The following is a 19,250-nucleotide window of genomic DNA, read 5'->3' as shown; positions in this document are numbered from 1 at the left end:
GCAGGAAGGGGTAACTCTTATTATTCTTGCTTCACACATGAAGCAGTTGAGGTGTAGAGTAGTTCCGAGACTTAGGACCAGCAGTCTGACTGCAGGTCACCAGCTCTGCATCACTATTCTCGTACCGATGGCGAGCTGGCTTGTTCGAGGGAAGGAGCAAATTCAGGATTTCACTCCGAATTCCTGTGCCCTCTACCCCTCATCCCAGCGTCTCATCCCGTGGTCACCCCGAGGACCAGGGACATATTCTCAGTGTCATTTCTCTCCTTCCTTCCGTCCTCTCCCTCCAAACCTTCCAAATTTTAGCCCCTGGTTTTACATTCATCTTTTCTCATCCTAGTTCATGGCCCCTTCCTTCCCTTCCATTTAACTTCTTGCTCTTTCACCCTGGACAGCTGTGTTTGAGATCCCTGGTTCCAAGAGCCCACCAATGTGGTCCTGAGCACTGACCCCATCCCTCCAAGCCCACTCGGGCTGCCTCAATTCTGGGTGATGCCAGGGGCTGAGGTCTGATGGGAGGTTTCCAGAGGCTGTACACTCAGGAATGTGGGAGCTGCCTGCAATTATGGGCCTAAATGGCCCTTCTGTTGGGTGAAAGCACTGCCCCCAGGGCTGACTTCTAACTCCTCTCCTGGCCTGTTATTTTCCTGCTCACATCTGCAAGTTGGAAGCTGTCAGGAAACAATCAGCCCTTTGCTGGCAGAGGGCTGGGCTGCCCACCCTACGTCAGTGTCCTTGGAACTCAGTCTGGTTCGGGGAGGGGAGGGCATTGCCCTGCATGACATACAGATTGGGGAGTCTGAGCAGAGCTTCCGCCCAGGGGCTTGGGCTTCTCAAAGAAGGCATCCTGACGGGAGGAGGGGGTAGGTGGGCAGAAGGAGGGAGGGAGGGAATCTGGCCAGTGCTTGGCCCTCCTGCCCCTCCCATCTTCTCAGCCCAGTCTTCTTAGCTCTGAGGGAAAGGGAGGGAGGTCAGATGCGCTGAGCCCTCCCTGTGCCAGGACCCCATGCTGAGAGGAGGTTTGGATGGGGAGAAGGATCACTCTGTGCTCCATCACCATTCCAAATAGAGGGCTGGACACCAGACACATTATACATGCATTTAATAGACACGGTCCTGGGAGGAAAGAGAGAGAGGCTTCACTCTCATCCAGCAGGCAGCTCGTAAGCATCGTGAGACAGGTGGGCTGACACTGAGATGGTCTGGGAGATACAGACTGCATTTGGAGGAAGGGAGGAGGGAGGCAGAGCTGATGGGGAGTCTCTGAAAGACAATCTGACAGTGAATTTTGAAAGACAGTGGGTTTGGCACAGAGTGGGTTCTAGGAGCAGTCTGGGGACTGAGGGAGGGCAGAGGCTGGCTTAGGCTGGGGAATGGGATTTAGACAGGATGCCAGGCTTCCTGGCAGCACAGGTGGACCTCGAGGACATGAGACAAGGAAAAGCACCTAGGTGAGCAGGGATGAGTGCAGACAGGCCAGGTGAGCGGGCGGAGCTGGCTTCAGGGTAGGGGTGAGGGAGCAGGGTGACTGTGTTTAGTGCTTATAGCTCTTCCGGCTGGAGGACGTGGTGGAGACAAACTTGAAGCTGGAGCCACTGCCCCCGAGGCCCCGGCTGCTGCTGTTGCTGAAGCTGGAGCCGCCCAGGCTGTGCCCACCACTGGTCGTGAAGGAGCAGCCGCTGCCCCCACTGAGGCCCAGGCTTCCACTGCCAATACTGCTGCCACCTCCGTAGCCACTGGAGACGGTGGAGGTGACCACAGCTGCCGGAAGAGAGGAGATGTGGTCAGAACCAAGGGCAGGAGAGAAGACACCTGGGGCATCATGGACAGCTCCCCAAAATCCACGGGGTGGGGACGGGTGGTTTGCCTCTTTCCAGTTTCCTGCCCACTTCGTGAGCTCACTGTCCCGTGGCTCAGTCTAGTTTCAGCTGCCCCACAGCACCAGGTGTCCTCCCAGTCCGAATGGCTTCCTGCCTCTCCCCTGCTACTTGGTGCCTCTCTTCTCCTTCCAGAACTTACTGGGATGCCCGTCCTCTGGGAAGCTCTTTTACCCGCCTGCCTTCCCTTTGATTCCCCTGCTGTTTTGTCGCCACCTCCCCCTGGTCTTGGTGTCTCCCTTCCTTCTGGAAGCTCACAGCTGGTTGTGGGTACATTTCCCTTTGTGCCCTCCAGTCCACGCTCTCTGAATCCCAAGGCAGGGCTGGAATACTCTTGATAGACCAAGTGACAGATGACCCCCTGGCTGGCTAACTCTGTCCCTTTTCTCCTCCCGAACTGCTCTCTCCCTAACTTTCAAACCACCCATCATCTTAAACATCTAGTACCTTACTTCGGGCCCTTCTGAAGGAAAGCTGAAATAAAATATAGACTCTGTTATTGGATGAACTGTATGCTCCCCAAAATGTGTTGAATACCTGTAAAGTGTCTTTACTTGGAAATAGGACCTTGTAGTTGTAATCAGGTTAGGATAAAATCATTAAGGTGGGCCCTGGTCCATTATGATTAGTGTCCTTTTAAGACGAGGCAAGATGTCCAAGTGAAGACAGACACACCGAAATGGCCACATGATCATAGAGACAGAGGCTGGAGTGAGGCAAGCAACACCAAGGCTGGACAGCTACCACCAGAAGCCAGGAAGAGGCAAGGAAGGTCCTCCCTACAGGTTTAGGGACACACGGCCCTGCTGACACCTCTGTTTGTAATCTCTAGCCTCCAGAACCACGAGACAGTATATTTCTGTTGTTTCTCACCACCCAGTCTGTGGTACTATGTTATGGTAACCTTAGGAAATAAGCACAGACTTTAGGTGCTTTCAAGAAAGGAAACTTTAGACGTCATGCCAGCCAGTCCCCAAATTAGCTTTGAGGGTCTCTGGAGCCACTGGACAAGGACCTTAGGGAAGGAGGACCTCTGGGTGGTTCAGAGGGATCTGCCTCATTGAGTCATTGGTTAATATCATCAATCGCTAAGGTGACTGTCACGTCAAGAAAACTGAACTCACTTGCAGAGTGTAAGTTGTAAGAATCGTCTCTTGGCCTCACGATGCCAGCACTGAGCTCTGTAAACGGTGACTTCTGTGCTTACCAGTGCGGGCTGTGCAAGCTTGCTAACGAATGCCTCTCCTGCTTCTGGGAAGTGGCGCCCAACTGCCAGGCCTCTTAGAACTCTCACTGCCTTGAAACCCCTTGGTAGCTTTCTGTGTTACACTCCATAGAGTTAAGCCGAGCAGTGGGGCTTCTCCAAGACTGTTCTGGAAGAGGCTGCCTAACTGGCAATGCCCTAGTGCCCAGCATGAAGGCTCTCTCTAATGCTTGAGAGCAGACAGTATCTCTCTAGTGTGATCCAGTCTGGGCAGGGGAAGGTGTGGCCTGAGGATCCTGCAACCCATGTAGAAGGATGAGCACAAACTTCCCGTTACTCCCTTCGTGGTGCCCTCTCACTTGCAAAGAGGTAAAGTCGATGACTGTAAGGTCTCTCCTAATAGAAACTCAGAATCTCAAACCTTCTCAAAATGAACCTCCCATAGGTAGGATCCCCTCCAATGCCCCATACATCCCTGGCACCCTCTGACATGCCCACCATCTCCCCAGTCCCCAGCCACATACATTCCAGATGACATGAAAGGATGTCATACTCACAGATATTAACTGGAGAAACGCCCTCTCCACTCAGCCTGATGGGGAGGAGGGGGGAGAAGGAAGGTTACTGTGGTGTCCAGCAGCTTGTGGTCATTTGAAATGACATTTGTGCAATTGTTTTAAATTCACTGAGAAAGCCTTCAATTATTTTTATTGCAGAAGTAATGGAGGTTGAAATTATTTAAATACCAGTAGTATTAAAAAAATAATAATAATCTAATGAATGAAATAATGCAGAGTTGGGGTTCATAGGAGTCAAATCTGTAATCTCAGAATTTTTAGTGTAAACGAGATAAACACCTTAAGAAAATTAAAATTAAAGCGAATCATATGTTAGAGTCAGCTGGAAAGGCAGGGCTGTCATAGAACAATAAGATCGCTCTTTCAACAATGGCCTATTGTCAGGTACGGAGGTTATTACAGGTGTGGAGAGGAGTCTGAGTCATAAATGTAACAATAGCAATCATCGGCCTAGCCTTGTTGTAACAACTAGAGTAGTTTTGCTTTAGCATTTTGAGGACAGAAGTGGCATTCATCATAAATGCAGACCTAGCCCTTGAAAAGGGCTACCTACCTATTACCCACATTATGCCACTTAATTCTCTCAACAACCCCTAAGTAGGTATTACAATCTCGGTTTTACAGATGGGGAAATTGAAGATCAGAGAGGTTAACTAACTTGCTCATGATCACAAAGCTGGATTTGAGGCCAAATTAATTTGACTCCAAAGCTCACATCTTTGGCCATTAAAATCAGGGGGAGCTAATCATTTGCCGTGTCCCATCCATTGTTCTGAGAACTTCACTGGTAGCCCCTCACTTTAGCCCTCTTAATAACATAGAAGATAGAAACTCTGGCTGTCCCATTTTACAGATGAGGACTGGAGAAATCACACAGCTGGTCACACAAGTGGTACTGGAGTACAAAGCCCCCACTGTGCTTTGGGGATCATGTGACCTGGCCTCTTTATTCCATCACTAAAGACATAGAAAGCGGGAGTGGGGAGCATTGGTGGGAGGAAGATGCTGAATTTCCTAAGCTTATGTAGCTAGTTTGGAGAAGGCAATGGCAAGCCACTCCAGTACTCTTGCCTGGAGAATCCCAGGGAGTGCAGAAACTGGTGGGCTGCTGTCTATGGGGTCGCACAGAGTCGGACATGACTGAAGCAACTTAGCAGCAGCAGCAGCAGCATGTAGCTATTAGTGGTAGACCTGTTGGCCCAAATCCTAGGACAATTTATTCTCAATTCAGAGTCATTCATATTACATATCCAGACCCATTGTGTGACCAAATTTCTCCTTTGATTTGATTTTACCTAGATCCAATCAGCTTCTAGATTTCTATAGGGTGCTAAAAGCAGTTGCACCTCAAATTTGGGATTGTTGATTATGATTTCCCTGGAAAGAAACTGCACCTGTATTCTTTGTCAGAGTCCAGTTCTACCAGCATTTTGCTCCCTTTTCCAGGCAAGGAAGGGCCTGTATCAACCTGCGTGCATGCATGCATGCTAAGTCCCTTCAGTCATGTCCAACCTGAGCCCCTAGGAATGCCCAGGTTGGTGGGATGGGTGATCTGCCCTCACCTGCACTCCTCGCCCTCTAGCAGCTTCCTGTAGGTGGCAATCTCCACATCCAGGGCCAGTTTGATGTTCATGAGCTCTTGGTACTCGCGCAGCAGCCGGGCCATGTCCTGCTTGGACTTTTGCAGGGCCTCCTCCAGGTCCACCAGCTTGGCCCGTGCATCCTTGAGGGCCAGCTCCCCGTGCTGTTCTGCATCGGCGATGGCTGTTTGCAGGCTGGCACACTGTAAGGAAAGGAGGAAGCCATGAACCTTACTGATAACCCCTGGAAATCTGGTGCTTCTTGGGTAGGAGTCCTGTAAGTGAGGCAGAATGACCTGGAAGACATAAGTGTGTGGGGAGCTCTGGGTCCTGCCAGAATGTACCTGCTTCTTGACGTTGTCTATCTCAGCTCTCAGCCTCTGGATCATCCGATTTGTCTCGGAGATCTCTTGTTTGGTGTTGCGGAGATCATCACCGTGCCGGCCGGCTGTGACCTGCAGCTCCTCATACTGACAGAACCAGAGCAGAGTCAGTCACCCCATCAAACCCTGGCCTGGGCACTACCTGCATGCCCAGCCTGGCCCTCGGTGCTCTGAGCAAGCCCATCCATGCACTCATCATTCACCCATCCCCTTGCTTGTTACTTGACCACATCTACTCACCAGGCATGTCCTGGGCTCTGGGAATATCATGAAGAGAACAATCAGACTCCTGCCTACAATTTTTTTGTTTTGAGATGGAAAATAATTGAACCAGGCTGGCATTTGATACCAGCAGTTATCAGTAAGACTCATGGTTTACTCCTTTCCTTACCAGCCTGCATATTATTGAATTTATAGCTTCAAATTGAGATGAGTGTCCCTTAGGAAATAAACTGAGTCCTATGGGGCTGTGATAAAGGAATCTGACTTAGATATGGAAGTGAGGGATGGGGTAGGGAATGGACAGGGATGTCCCTCTAGAGATGGAGATATTGACACTGGGCACTGAAGGCTGGGAAGGATTGACTGGCTCAGGGGAGAATATTCCAGACAAGGGAAACAACCTGTACATGAAGCCCCCAGAGCATGCAGAGCATGAGGAGGGAGAGATGATTTGGCACTGTCCTTGGGGAGTTCTTGGTTATGGGGCATACGTCAAAGACCAACTGTGACCATGAAGTTTGGTGGCCCTCCTGATGCCAATGCTGGGGAAATGGAGGCACTGCAGAGAAACACCATTGGAAGGAGCTCAGGCTATAGAGGACCCCGTTCTGAAGACTTTGTAACAGAATCCTCCATCTCAGGTGGCTCTCTGTCTAATGGTGTGGGTCTAGGACACCATCATTTAGGAGAAACAAACGCACCCTGTGTCCTCCAGCAGACTGGAGGAAACTCACACCTTGCCCAGTGGAAGAGCCCATGCCTGAGCGAAGATCTGTCCAATTTAGAAAGTGCTGAATGGTTCGGCTTCTTCGTTTCTGGACACACATGGTTAAAGGCAACAACAGTCTTCGCCAACTCTACACATTGCAACCACCCGACTTGGAGTTAAGTGCATCCCACCTCCACTCACTACCAAGGAGCTACCTCCACTCTTGTACCCCTGGCACCTGACACCTGCTTCTTTTCTACCACTTGCAGTGGCAGCGACTAATGCAGTGCAAAGACCAAGGCAAGGAATGAGAGCCAGCTTGTAGGTGAGCAGCTGCCCTGGAAAAGCATCTGCATTTGGCCGATAACTGATCTCATGGGTTGGACCATTCAAGCTGCTACACCCCTCCAAACCCAAACCTTCTGTCCATCTGCACCTTTGGACAATAGTTCTCTGCAGTCATGCCAACCCCCCTCTTCCCAGGGCAAGCTCTCTTGTTCAGCAAAGTGCTCATTTCTGCCCCCCAACCCCCCAGGACTGCTTGCTCAGCCTTTCAGGCCCTCCCTGCTCCTTGGCAATCTTTTGTTTCCCACCACTTCCAAAACAGACTAAAGCCCACCTCTTCTTGGAAGTGTTTTATTAATGCTTTTCCCCTTCTATGACTGTTCACTCATCTCATGCCCTCCCCAGACCTTGGATTCCTTTTGTATTTTGTTCATTTATAACTTTGTAATCTTGCTTGGCATACAGTAGGAGTTCTGTAAATAAACAAGCCCTTTGGAAACAGTTTTATGAGCATTTCTTGTTTGTTTGAGTCTCATCCAGCTCCCTGTCAGTTGGTAAGTGGTGGGGGTACTGTGGCTGTCCTTCTGAGCATCCAGCATTGCCTGACCGCTTATCAGCATATGGGTGTATTGGGATTTCCACATCCATTTCAAGCTAAGTTTTCATAGCCTCCAAGACACTTCTGCCAAGTTGAAAGAAACGGGAATGCTCACATGGCTCCTGAGGCTTGTGGCTAGTAGTTAAACAATGATCTAAGGCTTCAGAGAACACTAGACCCACAGCCTATCACGGAGGTGCCCATGCTCACCTTGGTCTGGTACCAGGACTCAGCCTCCGCCCGGCTGCGGTTGGCGATCTCCTCGTACTGAGCTTTGACCTCAGCAATGATACTATCCAGGTCCAGGCTGCGGTTGTTGTCCATGGACAGGACCACGGACGTGTCGCTGACCCGCGTCTGCATCTGACACAATTCCTGCAGAGCCAGTTAACTCAGCGTCACCGCCACAAAAAAAGAAGGAGTCTCGAAATTATGCAATTGACCACCCATCTAAGTCAGGAATCCTTCTTTGGCATCCCCAGCAGGGAGTGCCCAGCTCTTGCTATGCCAGCCGACCCCTGAGGAGTTTCTGGGTCATAGATCAGTGGAATGGGAGTGTGTCCTCAGTATCCATTCTCAAAGCTCCCCTCTGTGCTTTTTCTCTGAATATGAAGGATTAGCAAGTGTTCTCTGAATCCAAATTAGATCACGTTGAATATGACATATGTGATTCATATGCCAGCATTAAAGGTTTCTTCAGGATGGGGTGATTTTTAGGACCCCTCCCCGCCACACAGTGTGACTTCATTGCTCTCTACCTCTCTGTCCCCTTCCACAGGCCCAGGTGTCTGCCATCAGAGTGGAGATGCCCAGAAAGAGGCATCTTCAGGGGCCAGGAAGCACCCTGACCAATGGGCTGAGAGGCAGCTTGCTTTCTGAATTTCTCTGAGACGGGGAAGAGAGAGATGGGTCTTGATTCCTTGGGGATGTTACCCAGTGACATGCGAGTTTAGGAATCAACACTTGCTCCTTGCTCGGCCATGGGATTGCAGGGAGAATACTCAGAGCTGGGGTAGGGTTAAGTGTGGCAGGATTTCAAGCAATTCTTCCCAATCTCCATGACCTCTCCAACCCTCCATCCCAGGGAGAGACACTATATGGATAACACTCTGCAACATCCTTCTCTGTCAGGCTTTAGACATAGCGGGGGACAAACACACATGCATGATCTTACTGCCTCAAAGAGCATCTGGAGGAAGTTGATCTCATCGGTCAGAGAGTTGGCCTTGGCCTCCAGGTCCACCTTGTTCAAGTAGGCAGCATCCACATCCTGAAAGGACAGCACAAGATGCTCCTCTGAGACCCTGGCCCCAGGCAACAAGCCCAGAAGAAGCTGGGTAGACTCCCTGACCCTTCTAGTTTGGATTTTAGCAAACTCTGTATCTGGGGTTTGGGGCTGGGGATGGGTAATTGCTGGGAACTGTGGCTTGAATCTCCTGGGCTAACAGAAAACCAGCAAGGTCATTGGAGCCATAAACATGGAGGGAGAATTTTGGCAGGTTTGAGCTCTCTAGATATCCCAAGGGCTGAAGTCACTTTTCTTGGGTGGCCCAAGGGTCTGTCACCCCACACTCCCAGATTTGGTTTTGAATCTTCTCCCCTGAGAGACATTTCCACTCACCTTCTTTAGAGCCACAAACTCATTCTCAGCAGCTGTGCGCTTGTTAATTTCATCCTCATACCTGTAAGTACAGAGGAGAGGGGGCGAGCGGTGAGTGAGGGTTTGATTGAACTCTTCTCAGGCTGGGGTGGACTACTTGTGTAGCAAGAGACCTCTGTGTGACTTCAGGTGATTCACTTAACCTCTATTTCTCCCCCTATAAAAGGAGAATAATTTCTTCTGCCAGTTTCTTTTTCCTTTTTTTGCTTTTGTAAGACTGGAAAGTGGGCATGGAGCTGACAGGGATAGTAAAACATATTTATGCAACTCCATCCTCGTAGAGATGCACAATTTCAATCTTGAAAAACTTTTTGCTGTCTTAAGTGCCTGCTGGAACTGTGGGATAAACTTTGTTCAGGACACTGCTTCGGTTGATTTTGATGTATTTCCACTGAACCTCAGGGTAGCCATTTAAATAGTGTGTTTTTCTTAGTAAGTAGGTGTTGCTTTAAAATAGAAACCAAGGGTGAGCCACCTAAGGGGTTGGCGAGGACCATCTTTTCTGTTGGATACCTCACCTGTTGCAGCCCGGGTGATGGCAAGTCAAAATTGACTCCCTCAGGAGGATCAGATTGCCTGGTTCATACTCTAGGGTACACCTTGGCAATGCAGGCATCTCAATAATAGAGCCCATGTCCAGTGTAATTAAATAATAAACTGTAAAATAGTATATTGCTTTCAGAACTATAATGTTTTGTTAGATGACACAGATGTCCCTTTGCAGCCATGGACACATATAAGAGTCAGCTTCTTGTTGGTAGTGATGCATGAGATGAGAGTCCCTTTGTTACTCTATACCTTGCTCTCTTCTTCTCATGAGATGATGACCACAGGTCCAAACCTCTCTGACACGGGCATCTGCTCCTTTGTTCTCCTCTGGCCCTCATCAAGAGGAGTTTTGGGATGACTGCATGTGATCAGAAGGGTCTCTCACTCTCACCTGACTTTGAAATCCTCCACGACATCCTGCATGGTTCTCAGTTCAGCATCCAGCCTGCCTCGCTCGGTGGTGATGCTGTCCAACTGCCGCCGGAGGTCGGTGATGTAGGCTTCGAAGAAGGGCTCCAGGCTCTGCCTCACAGTCCTGGTGCCCTGCTCCTGCAGGAGGCTCCATTTGGTCTCCAGGACCTTGTTCTGCTGCTCCAAGAACCGCACCTGGATGGGAGAAGAAGAGAAGAAATTCTGGAGAAACTGGGGAGGCAGAGCCAGACACCACCCCAATGAATATAGGAGAGGAAAAGTACTTTCCACCTGATACCCGTCTGCCAATGATATAACTGACAACCCCTGTCGAAATGGAAAAGCCCATCAAGTTACCCTGACATTCTCTGGGGCTCCAGAGAACTAGTGTAGTGGCTCCTTGATGGGGAGCCGCCATTCTTAGGGTGTCTCTACCAGCCCTGCTCTGGGTTAGGTTGGTTTTCTCAGGGAACTTAAGAACTTCACATTTCCCTCTGTGTTGACTGAACCAGCCAGCATGGCTCCCAAGGAGAATGAAGGGAAATACCCACAAGTCCTGTGGGGCAAGCTGGCCCCACCTGCAAATACTTCTGCCCCTGAGGGGTGCTTGCTGAGTGAATGTGCTTTCCCGCAGAGAAGCTGTTGGGCCATGGCTGCTCTCTGGACTGGGGCCTCCCCAAGAGTTCCTGGCACCCAACCCCGTGGACCAGAGGCAGCTCCCAACTCACCTTGTCGATGAAGGAGGCGAACTTGTTGTTGAGGGTCTTGATCTGCTCCCGCTCCTCTTTCCGCACCCGTTGGATGTTGGGGTCGATTTGCAGGTTGAGGGGAGTCAGGAGACTCTGGTTGACGGTGACCTCTTGGATGCCTCCAGGGGGACAGACGGAGAAGCCGCAACCCCCGTGGCCCCCTCCAATTCCACCCCCATAGCTGAATCCACCGCTGACCCCAAACCCGCTGCTGGCCCTTCCACCAAAGCCACTTCGGAAGTTGCTGCCACACCCACTGATGGAGACCCGCTTGGTTCCCCCCAGGTTGTAGAGGCTACGGCTGCCGAAGCCGCTGATCCTTCCCAGTCCTCCACTGCCCACCGGGGAGTGGGTCACGGACGCGGAGCTGAAGCGAGAGCGGCTGGTGGCTGGGGTGGTGGCTGAGGCTGTGCTGAAACCCCTGCGGCTGCTGGTCTGGAAGGTGATAGTGGACTGTCTGGACATGGTGTCTGGGAGAGGCCGGTGAGGAGCGCTCCTGCTGTGGGTACGTGTGGAGGGGGATGGAGAAGACAGGGCGTCTGGGGTGCCCCGGCCCCCTGGGCTTTTATGGGCTCCGGGAGGGGGGCGGGGCACGCTCCTGCAGGCCTCTGATGGCATTTTCTCGGCATCCACCAACCCTGAGCCCACACTCGGCTCCCCTCCGAAAAAGGTGTAAAAGCCACGCGCTTGTTCCCTGGCATCCCTCCCCCACATGGAAACTCCTTTCCAGTTGCAACTTGATCAGCAGACGAATGAGAAGCACATTAATTGCCTTCAGTCATGTCCTAATCATGCATTTTAAAATGGACTCAGAAAACACTGCCTCATTTCCAAACCGCTCTCTTGGGCCTGGGACCAACTCCCTCCTGTGCAAACATCTTGTGTCAGCCCCAGTGATGGTGGTTCACTGTTCCCTGTTCCTTCTTACCCTTAGGTGTGCGTCTTACTCCTGAACTCTTTCTAGGCTATTAACTCTCAGAGCCCCCTCTCCCAACCCCAACCCTGGCCCAAGCAGTCCCTCCAGATCTTGAAAATCCTGCTCTCCACCCATCTTTCTCAGGAATCCACCCCATTTTCATGGCCCCTTTGCTTTACTCTAAAGCTGCCATCTGTATTGTGCGGGTCACACTGACATTCTGGGGTGTGAGTGTGTGTTCGTGTGAGCACATATGTCCTGTCCACTCCAGTGTAACGTGACCCTTAAGGTCAGGTCCTCTGCCTATGTGGAGAGAAGCTGCAAGAATAGGAAGATGGGTTTGAATCCCAGCCCTGCCACTGCCTAAAGGTGAGACATGGGCCCAGTCATGAAACATCTCCAGGCCTCAATTTGAGTGTCTGTAAAGTGGGGTTTGTGATGACTATTCATGGGAAAATGGATTTTGTAATGCCAAGGACATGCAGATGCTGAGCCAACTCAACAGAGTCTTCTCTCCTGATATAATCACATGTTTGTGAAGGAAATGCCAGCAAGGTGCCCATCCTGAGACAAGTACTCAGTATTTGAAAGCAGCACAATACACATTCTTTTTTCTTTATTAACAGGCTTATGGTCCTGTTGGGAAGACTAAATTGAGACACATTGAGGAACTTATAAAACGGTGATGCTCCATAAAACACTGACTCTTGTCTCTGTTTGAAGCCGCCTCATCCCTGAAGTGGAGAAGGCAATGGCAACCCACTCCAGTACTTTTGCCTGGAAAATCCCATGGACGGAGGAGCCTGGGAGTCTGCAGCCCAGGGGGTAGTGAAGAGTTGGACACGACTGAGCGACTTCACTTTCACTTTTCACTTTCATGTGTTGGAGAAGGAAATGGCAACCCACTCCAGTGTTCTTGCCTGGAGAATCCCAGGGACGGGGGAGCCTGGTGGGCTGCCGTCTATAGGGTCGCACAGAGTCGGACATGACTGAAGCGACTTAGCAGCAGCAGCAGCAGCATCCCAGAAGTCTCCTTGACCAGCCACTCCTCCTGTTGATGGCCAAGGATCCTGATTCTTTAATCCTTCATCAGAAAGTCCCATGGCTACACTGAATAGAGGGCTTGTTTATTTTCCCCCGTTAGTCTTAACATTTTTTTAAATTGAAAACTTTTATACAATTTTAAAAGGTTGCTTTGCATTTGCACTTATGACAAAATATTGGCTATATTCCTCACGTTGTACAACACATCCTTGTAGCCTATCTTACACGCAATAGTTTGTACCTCCCACTTCCCAACAGCTATATTGCCTCTTCCCACTGGTGGTCACTGGTTTGTTTTCTGTATGTGTGAGTCAGTTTCTTTTTTTTTTTTCATAGCCACTAGTTTGTTGAGTTTTTTATATTCCACATATAAGTGGTATCGTATGGTATTTGTCTTTCTCTGTCTGACTTATTTCAGTTCAGCATAGTGTCCTCCAAGTCCATAAGTATTGCTGCAAATGGCAGAATTCTGTTCTTCTTTATGGCTGAGTAGTATTCCATTGTGTATATATATACATTCTTTATCTTCCACATCTTCTTTATTCATTAATCTGTTGATGTACACTTAGATTGCTTTCATATCTTGGCATTTGGAGATAGTGCTATGAGCATAAACATGTGGAGCCTAAACAATATGTTACTAAACAAAAAGCAATCAATGGATCATGGAAAAAATTAAAGAGGAAATCAAAAAATTCCTAGAGTTGAATGAAAATGAAAATAAGCTGATTCAAACCCTTTGGGATGCAGTAAAAGTAGTTTTTTTACATGCTTTAAAAATTGCAGTAGAGTTGATTTACAGTGTTTCAGATGTATAGCAAAGTGATTCAGTTTTGTAACTGCAAAAGCAGTTATAAGGGGGCAGTTTATAGCATCCCCGCTGGTCTTGTTGACTGTGTCTCCAACCTCCATAAATTTCAATTGATAAGAAAGCTCCTGGTTCCCTTTCTTCTGCATCTCATCTCCCCATGGAGGGTGGAGGTGAAGTCAGACAAAAATTGTTAGATCTTCTTTTGTCTTGCTGACTTCTTGCCTCTTGCAGTGGCTTTAAAGGATGGGAGAGGGAGAGAGGAGCTGAAATGTATTCTGTTTGTGTTTTGTGCATGAGAAGCCAAGTCCCCATGTGGTAAATGAAAGAGATCAGCATTGTCTAGCTAGAGAGAAGCAGAGCCACATTCTGTGGTCTCTCCATGCAGGGGTCCTTTCAGAGGTGCAGCCTGTGGCTTGGCAGATTCTCCCCAGCCTGAAATGGCAACTTGGCACTCGGAGCAGTGGTTCTCTGTTCTCTGTACTATTTCCTTATTGGGGCTGAGGCCAGGGAGTGGGCCTCTCCTCTATTGAGAGAGTGTTTGAGAGTCTCAGTTTCCACGGGGAACCGGTGAATCATAGCTTTTGTTGATACAGGCCAGGAGGAGTGCAGGAGTTTTCTCGCTTGGTTGCCAAAGTGTCCAGGTCCCAGCTGGGGTGGTGCATGTGTCTGTGGAAGAAAGAAAAAAAATGTCTTTGTTTTCTGTACTCATGGCATGATAATCTTTCTCCCAAAAGAAAGGATACTTGTTTTCTGAGCCATGCTGAGTAAGCTCTTCAGAGCTTTCCATGGAATAAAAGCTGGTAAAGGGTCAAGGCTGGAAGGGCTTTCACTGACCCATGCTGAGTAAGCTCTTCAGAGCTTTCCATGGAATAAAAGCTGGTAAAGGGTCAAGGCTGGAAGGGCTTTCACTGACCCATCCATGAGAATGGGGTCACCACAGCCCTTGCCCATTGAGCTTTCCATCTGGAAGCTGCTCCAGGCTGCCTGCCTCCTGGGTCATGCCTTTACTGGCCAAACCCTCTCCTGGGAGCCTATTCCAGGTGTTGCTATTCATCCCATTTCCAATCTTGTTTCCCTTGGCCATCACCTCTTGTCTGGGGTTGCCCACTTCCTTCCTTCCCTCCTTTCTCTCTCTAATTCTCCCACCTGGACCATTGTTTCCAAAGCTAGTTTGTCTTAGGTGCTGACTTTGGTGAAGAAAATGGAAATAGATGAGACTTACCCCTCTTCCTCCTCATTCCCTCTCCTGTAACCATTGACCTCCACTGTGACCTTAACTCTGATGGACAATGTCTATATGAATGCGTAGGACACCCTGGCCCCACAACAGCCTGTGCAAACTTCAGAACTTAGAGACTACTAACACCTCTGCTTTCCTTCCTGCCAATGAGTTTTTTTTGTTTTGGTTTTTAACCTCCTTTATAATTCTGCTTTGAACCTTCCCCCGAGAAGACTTCCTAGTAAACTGCGCCCAAGGACTGCCCCTTCACACCTGTTCCCAGAGCAGGCCTGTGCTTGTGCTTGGCTTGCACATTGGCATGTTTTTCGCTTGCTTTGGCTTCCTGGTGGTCTCTGGAGGGGTGGGGTGTGTCCCCTTCCCTTGCCCTGTCTCCTAGCCCCCTACAGGGAATTGTGACTGCAGTTCACTTGAGGTAGGTTATCTAGTTTTTTTTTTTTTTTTTTTTTTTATCCCGCCCGCCCCCGACCACCGGGACGGGCCTGCGCGCTCCGGTTCGGGCGACAAGGAGCCGCCGCCCGGTTATCTAGTTTTAAAAAAGAGCTTTAAGGAACACATTCCTTTCTGTTCCCTGAAACTCCTGAATCTCTCCAACCCTGTGTTGTTGGGTTTGTCTGGGAGGAGTTCTCTTGAGGTTTGGGGAGGGGTGGATTCAAAAGATATGGTATGGGCTCTGGTGCCTGAGGCTGGGGGCGACAAACTCCTCTACTCCCTGGTTCCTGCACCTCTGCTCAGGGTGGTCTCTCCTATCCTCAGAGGGATGCTGTCACTCTTGGCTGTGGTAGATTTCAAGGAGACTGACCTGTAGTGGCAACAGGGCTTGAGGCTGGTGGAGCAGGGGAGGAAGGCATGGAGGCATGACTCCCAATGCTATGGGAGTATAGAACACAGCAAGGAGCTTGGGCTTCCATCCAGGCCAGAGCCAGAGGAGGGCAGGCTGGAGGGGGCAGAGGGGATTGGGCCATTCTCTAGAGCAGGCTGCCTGGTGCTTAGAGCCCAGGGTCCTTGGGCACAGTGTCTCCTGGGACTGAGAGTAGGGAAGATAATTCTGTTGGATGGTACCTGAGATATCCCAATGGAAACACTCTTCAACCTTGACTGTTCTTGCCTGTGCAGCTGACTTCCTCCGCCTCTGGCACCACCCAGCTTCCCTTTACAGGTGTCAAACCCTCCAGTGCATGGCACCTTTGCTCTCACATTCTGTGGAAACAATGCAAGGATGAAACTTGCCAGTTGACTTCAAGAAACTACCAAGATTCAGGGCTTGAAACATGTACTTGTGCACAGCCAGACCTCACCTGATCTGTTCCCCTCCACTGCCCACATAACCAGGCTTTCACTTGGGCCCAGATTTGATGGGCAGGTAGAGTCTAGTGTAAGTAAGCAGGTGGCCCTCAAGGTCCCTTCACCAATTTTTAGCACAAATTAAGGTGTTTTCCCATTCAAACTTGTGCTTAACAGAGGCAAGATGGAGCAGTCCCTTCCCTCTTTGATCAAGTGCTTCAGACACACCCAACAGATGTGCCTGTACAAGGCACAGATGGACACAAAGATACTCACGTCCTAAGAACATCCACAAAACAATGATCTACACATGATGTAGTGTATACTGAGTGTGTCAGGATCAAGAGGTGAAGCAAAGGAACAGAGGCAATGTTTAGAGCTGCAGAAGACTTAGGGAGGAGGAAACCAAGGGCAGGAACCATCAAAGGCCACACAGCCATCTGGTAGACCAGCCAGAGCTCCTGCTCCCTTCTGATGCCACATTTGGCCTGAGCCTCCTTCATATCACAGTGCCTGTGAGAAAAGCTCCCTGTTGCCTGGGCCACAGAGCGGGGGTTCTTCCTGGAGGAAGGGGGTGGTATGACACCAGTGTCTCAAGGGCTGTTGCAGTGCAAGCCTATAGGAAGCCTCTGGAAGGATTCCCATGTGTCTTGGCCATCTGCCCCGACCACACTAATGGCCGCCCTTGTCCCCAGGAGGGGGCCCTTCACCAAGTCTCTCTGGTTGGTGCTGAGGAGGAGCTGCCAAACAAGGGCCCTGTTGTGAGAGGAAAGTGGTGGGGGAGAGCCCCTGTAGCTTTTCCTGGGCTCTCTGTGAAGAGAGAAACATACTACGTAGGACGGCACTTTGGCGAGGGAATCATGGCTCGTTGCCATGGCCTGTGGGCACAAGCTGGGTGGGCTGGGTGATACTTGAGCACCAAGGGAGACTCTTTACACCATCCCTTTGCCTCATTACGGGGCTTGGGGCTTGCTGTCGAGGGTGGGTGTGTGTGTCACCAGCTGGGAAGTGATAGCCAAAAGTGTCAGCCTTACCCCCGCACTGAGTTCGCTACCACCTCAGTGTCTTGTGAACTTGAACATCACAGAAACACTCTCCTCCTTCCTGCTTTCTAGCCTCATCCTCTCAGCCCCAGTTATTCTGAAGTGAGCCATCAGACAAGGTGTAGTTGTTCATTTATTTATTCATTCAACAAATATTTGTGGAACTTACAATGTACTCAGCACTGGGATATGAGAGTGAAGAGGGTCCCATCACTCACACTGCATCCAGGGGACAGACCACTATGATAGTGTCACTGTATGGACAGGAGAAGGCACAGGACATGTCTGGGGAGCTCTGACAGACCTGCCAGGTGTCTAGGAGGCCAAGTCACGTCCCTGGGGTATAGACCCCAGGCCCCTGATGTTTGCCTGGGACCCAGAAAACTTCACAAGGTATGGTTACAGAGGTCCCTATTTTATGGATGAGGGGAGTGGGGCCAACATCCCATTGGAAGCTGAGAGTAAATCTGGAGCTGGCACTCTTGTCCCCTGTCCCTTAGCATAGGGTTTGTGCCCCTGCCACCCTAACCCAAGCTGGATAAGAAGTTCTGCATGATTCCTACCCCCAGGTGCTTACTGGGCTGTGAGGAAGATAAAATTGGTGTATGCATATGAAACAATAAAAGTCATACAAAGTGGCACATAGAATTTAAAAAGATGCAATTCTGAGCAGCATGGCTGAAGGCAGGCTGGATGCTGAGGGATGCAGAGGAGCCTCCTGAGCACTCGAGGGGAGGCTGGGGGAGCTGCCTTGACTTAACATTTCTCACAAAGAAATTGTAGAGTGAATCCATCCATGGATCCTCGAGATGGGATTGCAACGATCTGCTGAACGCATACCCACCTGGTCTGTAAAGCTGTGTTCCTGTCTGAGACATCTCGGTGTCCCATTATTTACCTGGATATTGCCATGAGCAGGAGCTTCTGGATGTGGGGCTGTGTATTCACCATCCCCTGGAGGGCTGGGTACGTGGACATCCAGACTGGGCCTTGGAGTCTCTGCCTCATTCTGAACTCTCTGATACCCAACTGACTTGCTGGCACTGAGTGAGTACACCCTGATGATGAGGATGGCATTGGGAAACCAAGAGCCATTAAACTAGGAGCGACTGCCTCCAGGTAACAGGGGAACAGGTAGCTCTCCGTGCTCTGCCTAAAGATAGTAAATTTCCGAAAACCCAGACACAAAGGGATGAAATATAGGACCTGTGATTTGTTACTGCAAAACAAGTTTTCTTTTTGAAGGACTCAGCAGAAGACACCGCCAGCTGGTCGGCTCTCCCCGTGTACACCCAAAGTGTGATTGGTTGATACACAACCACCCAGGAGGGCTTCTAGGAAAAAGCCCACTGCAAAACCCCATGTTTTTCTGGAATATGATGGGATGAAATAGTTTCCACAGAACATACCAGCACCATATTTGTGATACAAGTTTCACTGAGTGCCCAGAACATCGCTCTCACCTCCCTCCCTGGAAAAGGGCTAAAATGGTGTGTGACCCCACTGGCAGATGCCCCAGCACCCTCTGTGATTCTCCCTGGGGGATATTCTGAATATGCTCCCATCAGGCCAATGAGAGACACTCATTCCTTTTAAAGGAAGGCTTCAAAGTGCTTTCCATTTGCCCCAGGCACTGGTTTGTTAAGCAAGAGTTGGCCAACCTGGAGTGAGCCCAGAGACCAACGCACATGATGAAAGTGTTGGGAAATAGGAGTTGTGAGGAGAGGGAAAAGGCAGGATGTGAGGAGGCCGTCTGCTTCTTGGACTCTGTTAGAGCCACCAGGGAATACACTTCAACTCAACAGGACGAATTCAACTCAGAATCAAAGGGCTTCTATGATCTAATGGTAAACACAGACATCCTCTCTCCAGAGAAATCGTGCGATTTCCGGAGATTGTTTCAGGAATGATTGAGAGGGTGTGATTCTATAATAAATGGAGTTCTTTTTGTTTGCTTGTTTTGTTTTTCTGGACATTAGTCTCTTTGACATCAGTACCTATATGCTTCACCTTGATAAGGTTGTTTAGATATTGTGGCATTTTATGGATTTAGTTCTAAAATGTAGCCTATCATTATTTTTAAAAACTTGCCCTTCACTCGAAGGAATTG

The 19,250-nt window shown here is 49.8% G+C and overlaps 1 protein-coding gene across 1 annotated transcript; it reads right to left on the bottom strand.

The window, feature by feature from the left end:
* Positions 1 to 1,085: 1,085 nt before the first annotated feature.
* On the bottom strand, positions 1,086 to 11,519 carry LOC147371549 (keratin, type II cytoskeletal 75). Its single transcript, XM_086403836.1, has 9 exons — positions 10,785 to 11,519; positions 10,037 to 10,251; positions 9,058 to 9,118; positions 8,611 to 8,706; positions 7,647 to 7,811; positions 5,584 to 5,709; positions 5,222 to 5,442; positions 3,639 to 3,673; positions 1,086 to 1,761 (listed from the first exon to the last, which is right to left on the bottom strand). The coding sequence occupies exons 1-9, from the start codon at positions 11,517 to 11,519 to the stop codon at positions 1,535 to 1,537; spliced, it is 1,881 nt and encodes a 626-aa protein (XP_086259962.1). The 3' UTR covers positions 1,086 to 1,534.
* Positions 11,520 to 19,250: the final 7,731 nt, after the last annotated feature.

This window comes from Bos grunniens, chromosome 5 (genome assembly GCF_055505025.1).
Source record: "Bos grunniens cultivar Pamir isolate PY7600 chromosome 5, Bosgru_T2T1.0, whole genome shotgun sequence".
Taxonomy (NCBI): Eukaryota; Metazoa; Chordata; class Mammalia; order Artiodactyla; family Bovidae; genus Bos; species Bos grunniens.
The sequence above is the reverse complement of the archived record's forward strand: the minus strand, read 5'-3'. Positions and strand labels throughout refer to the sequence as shown.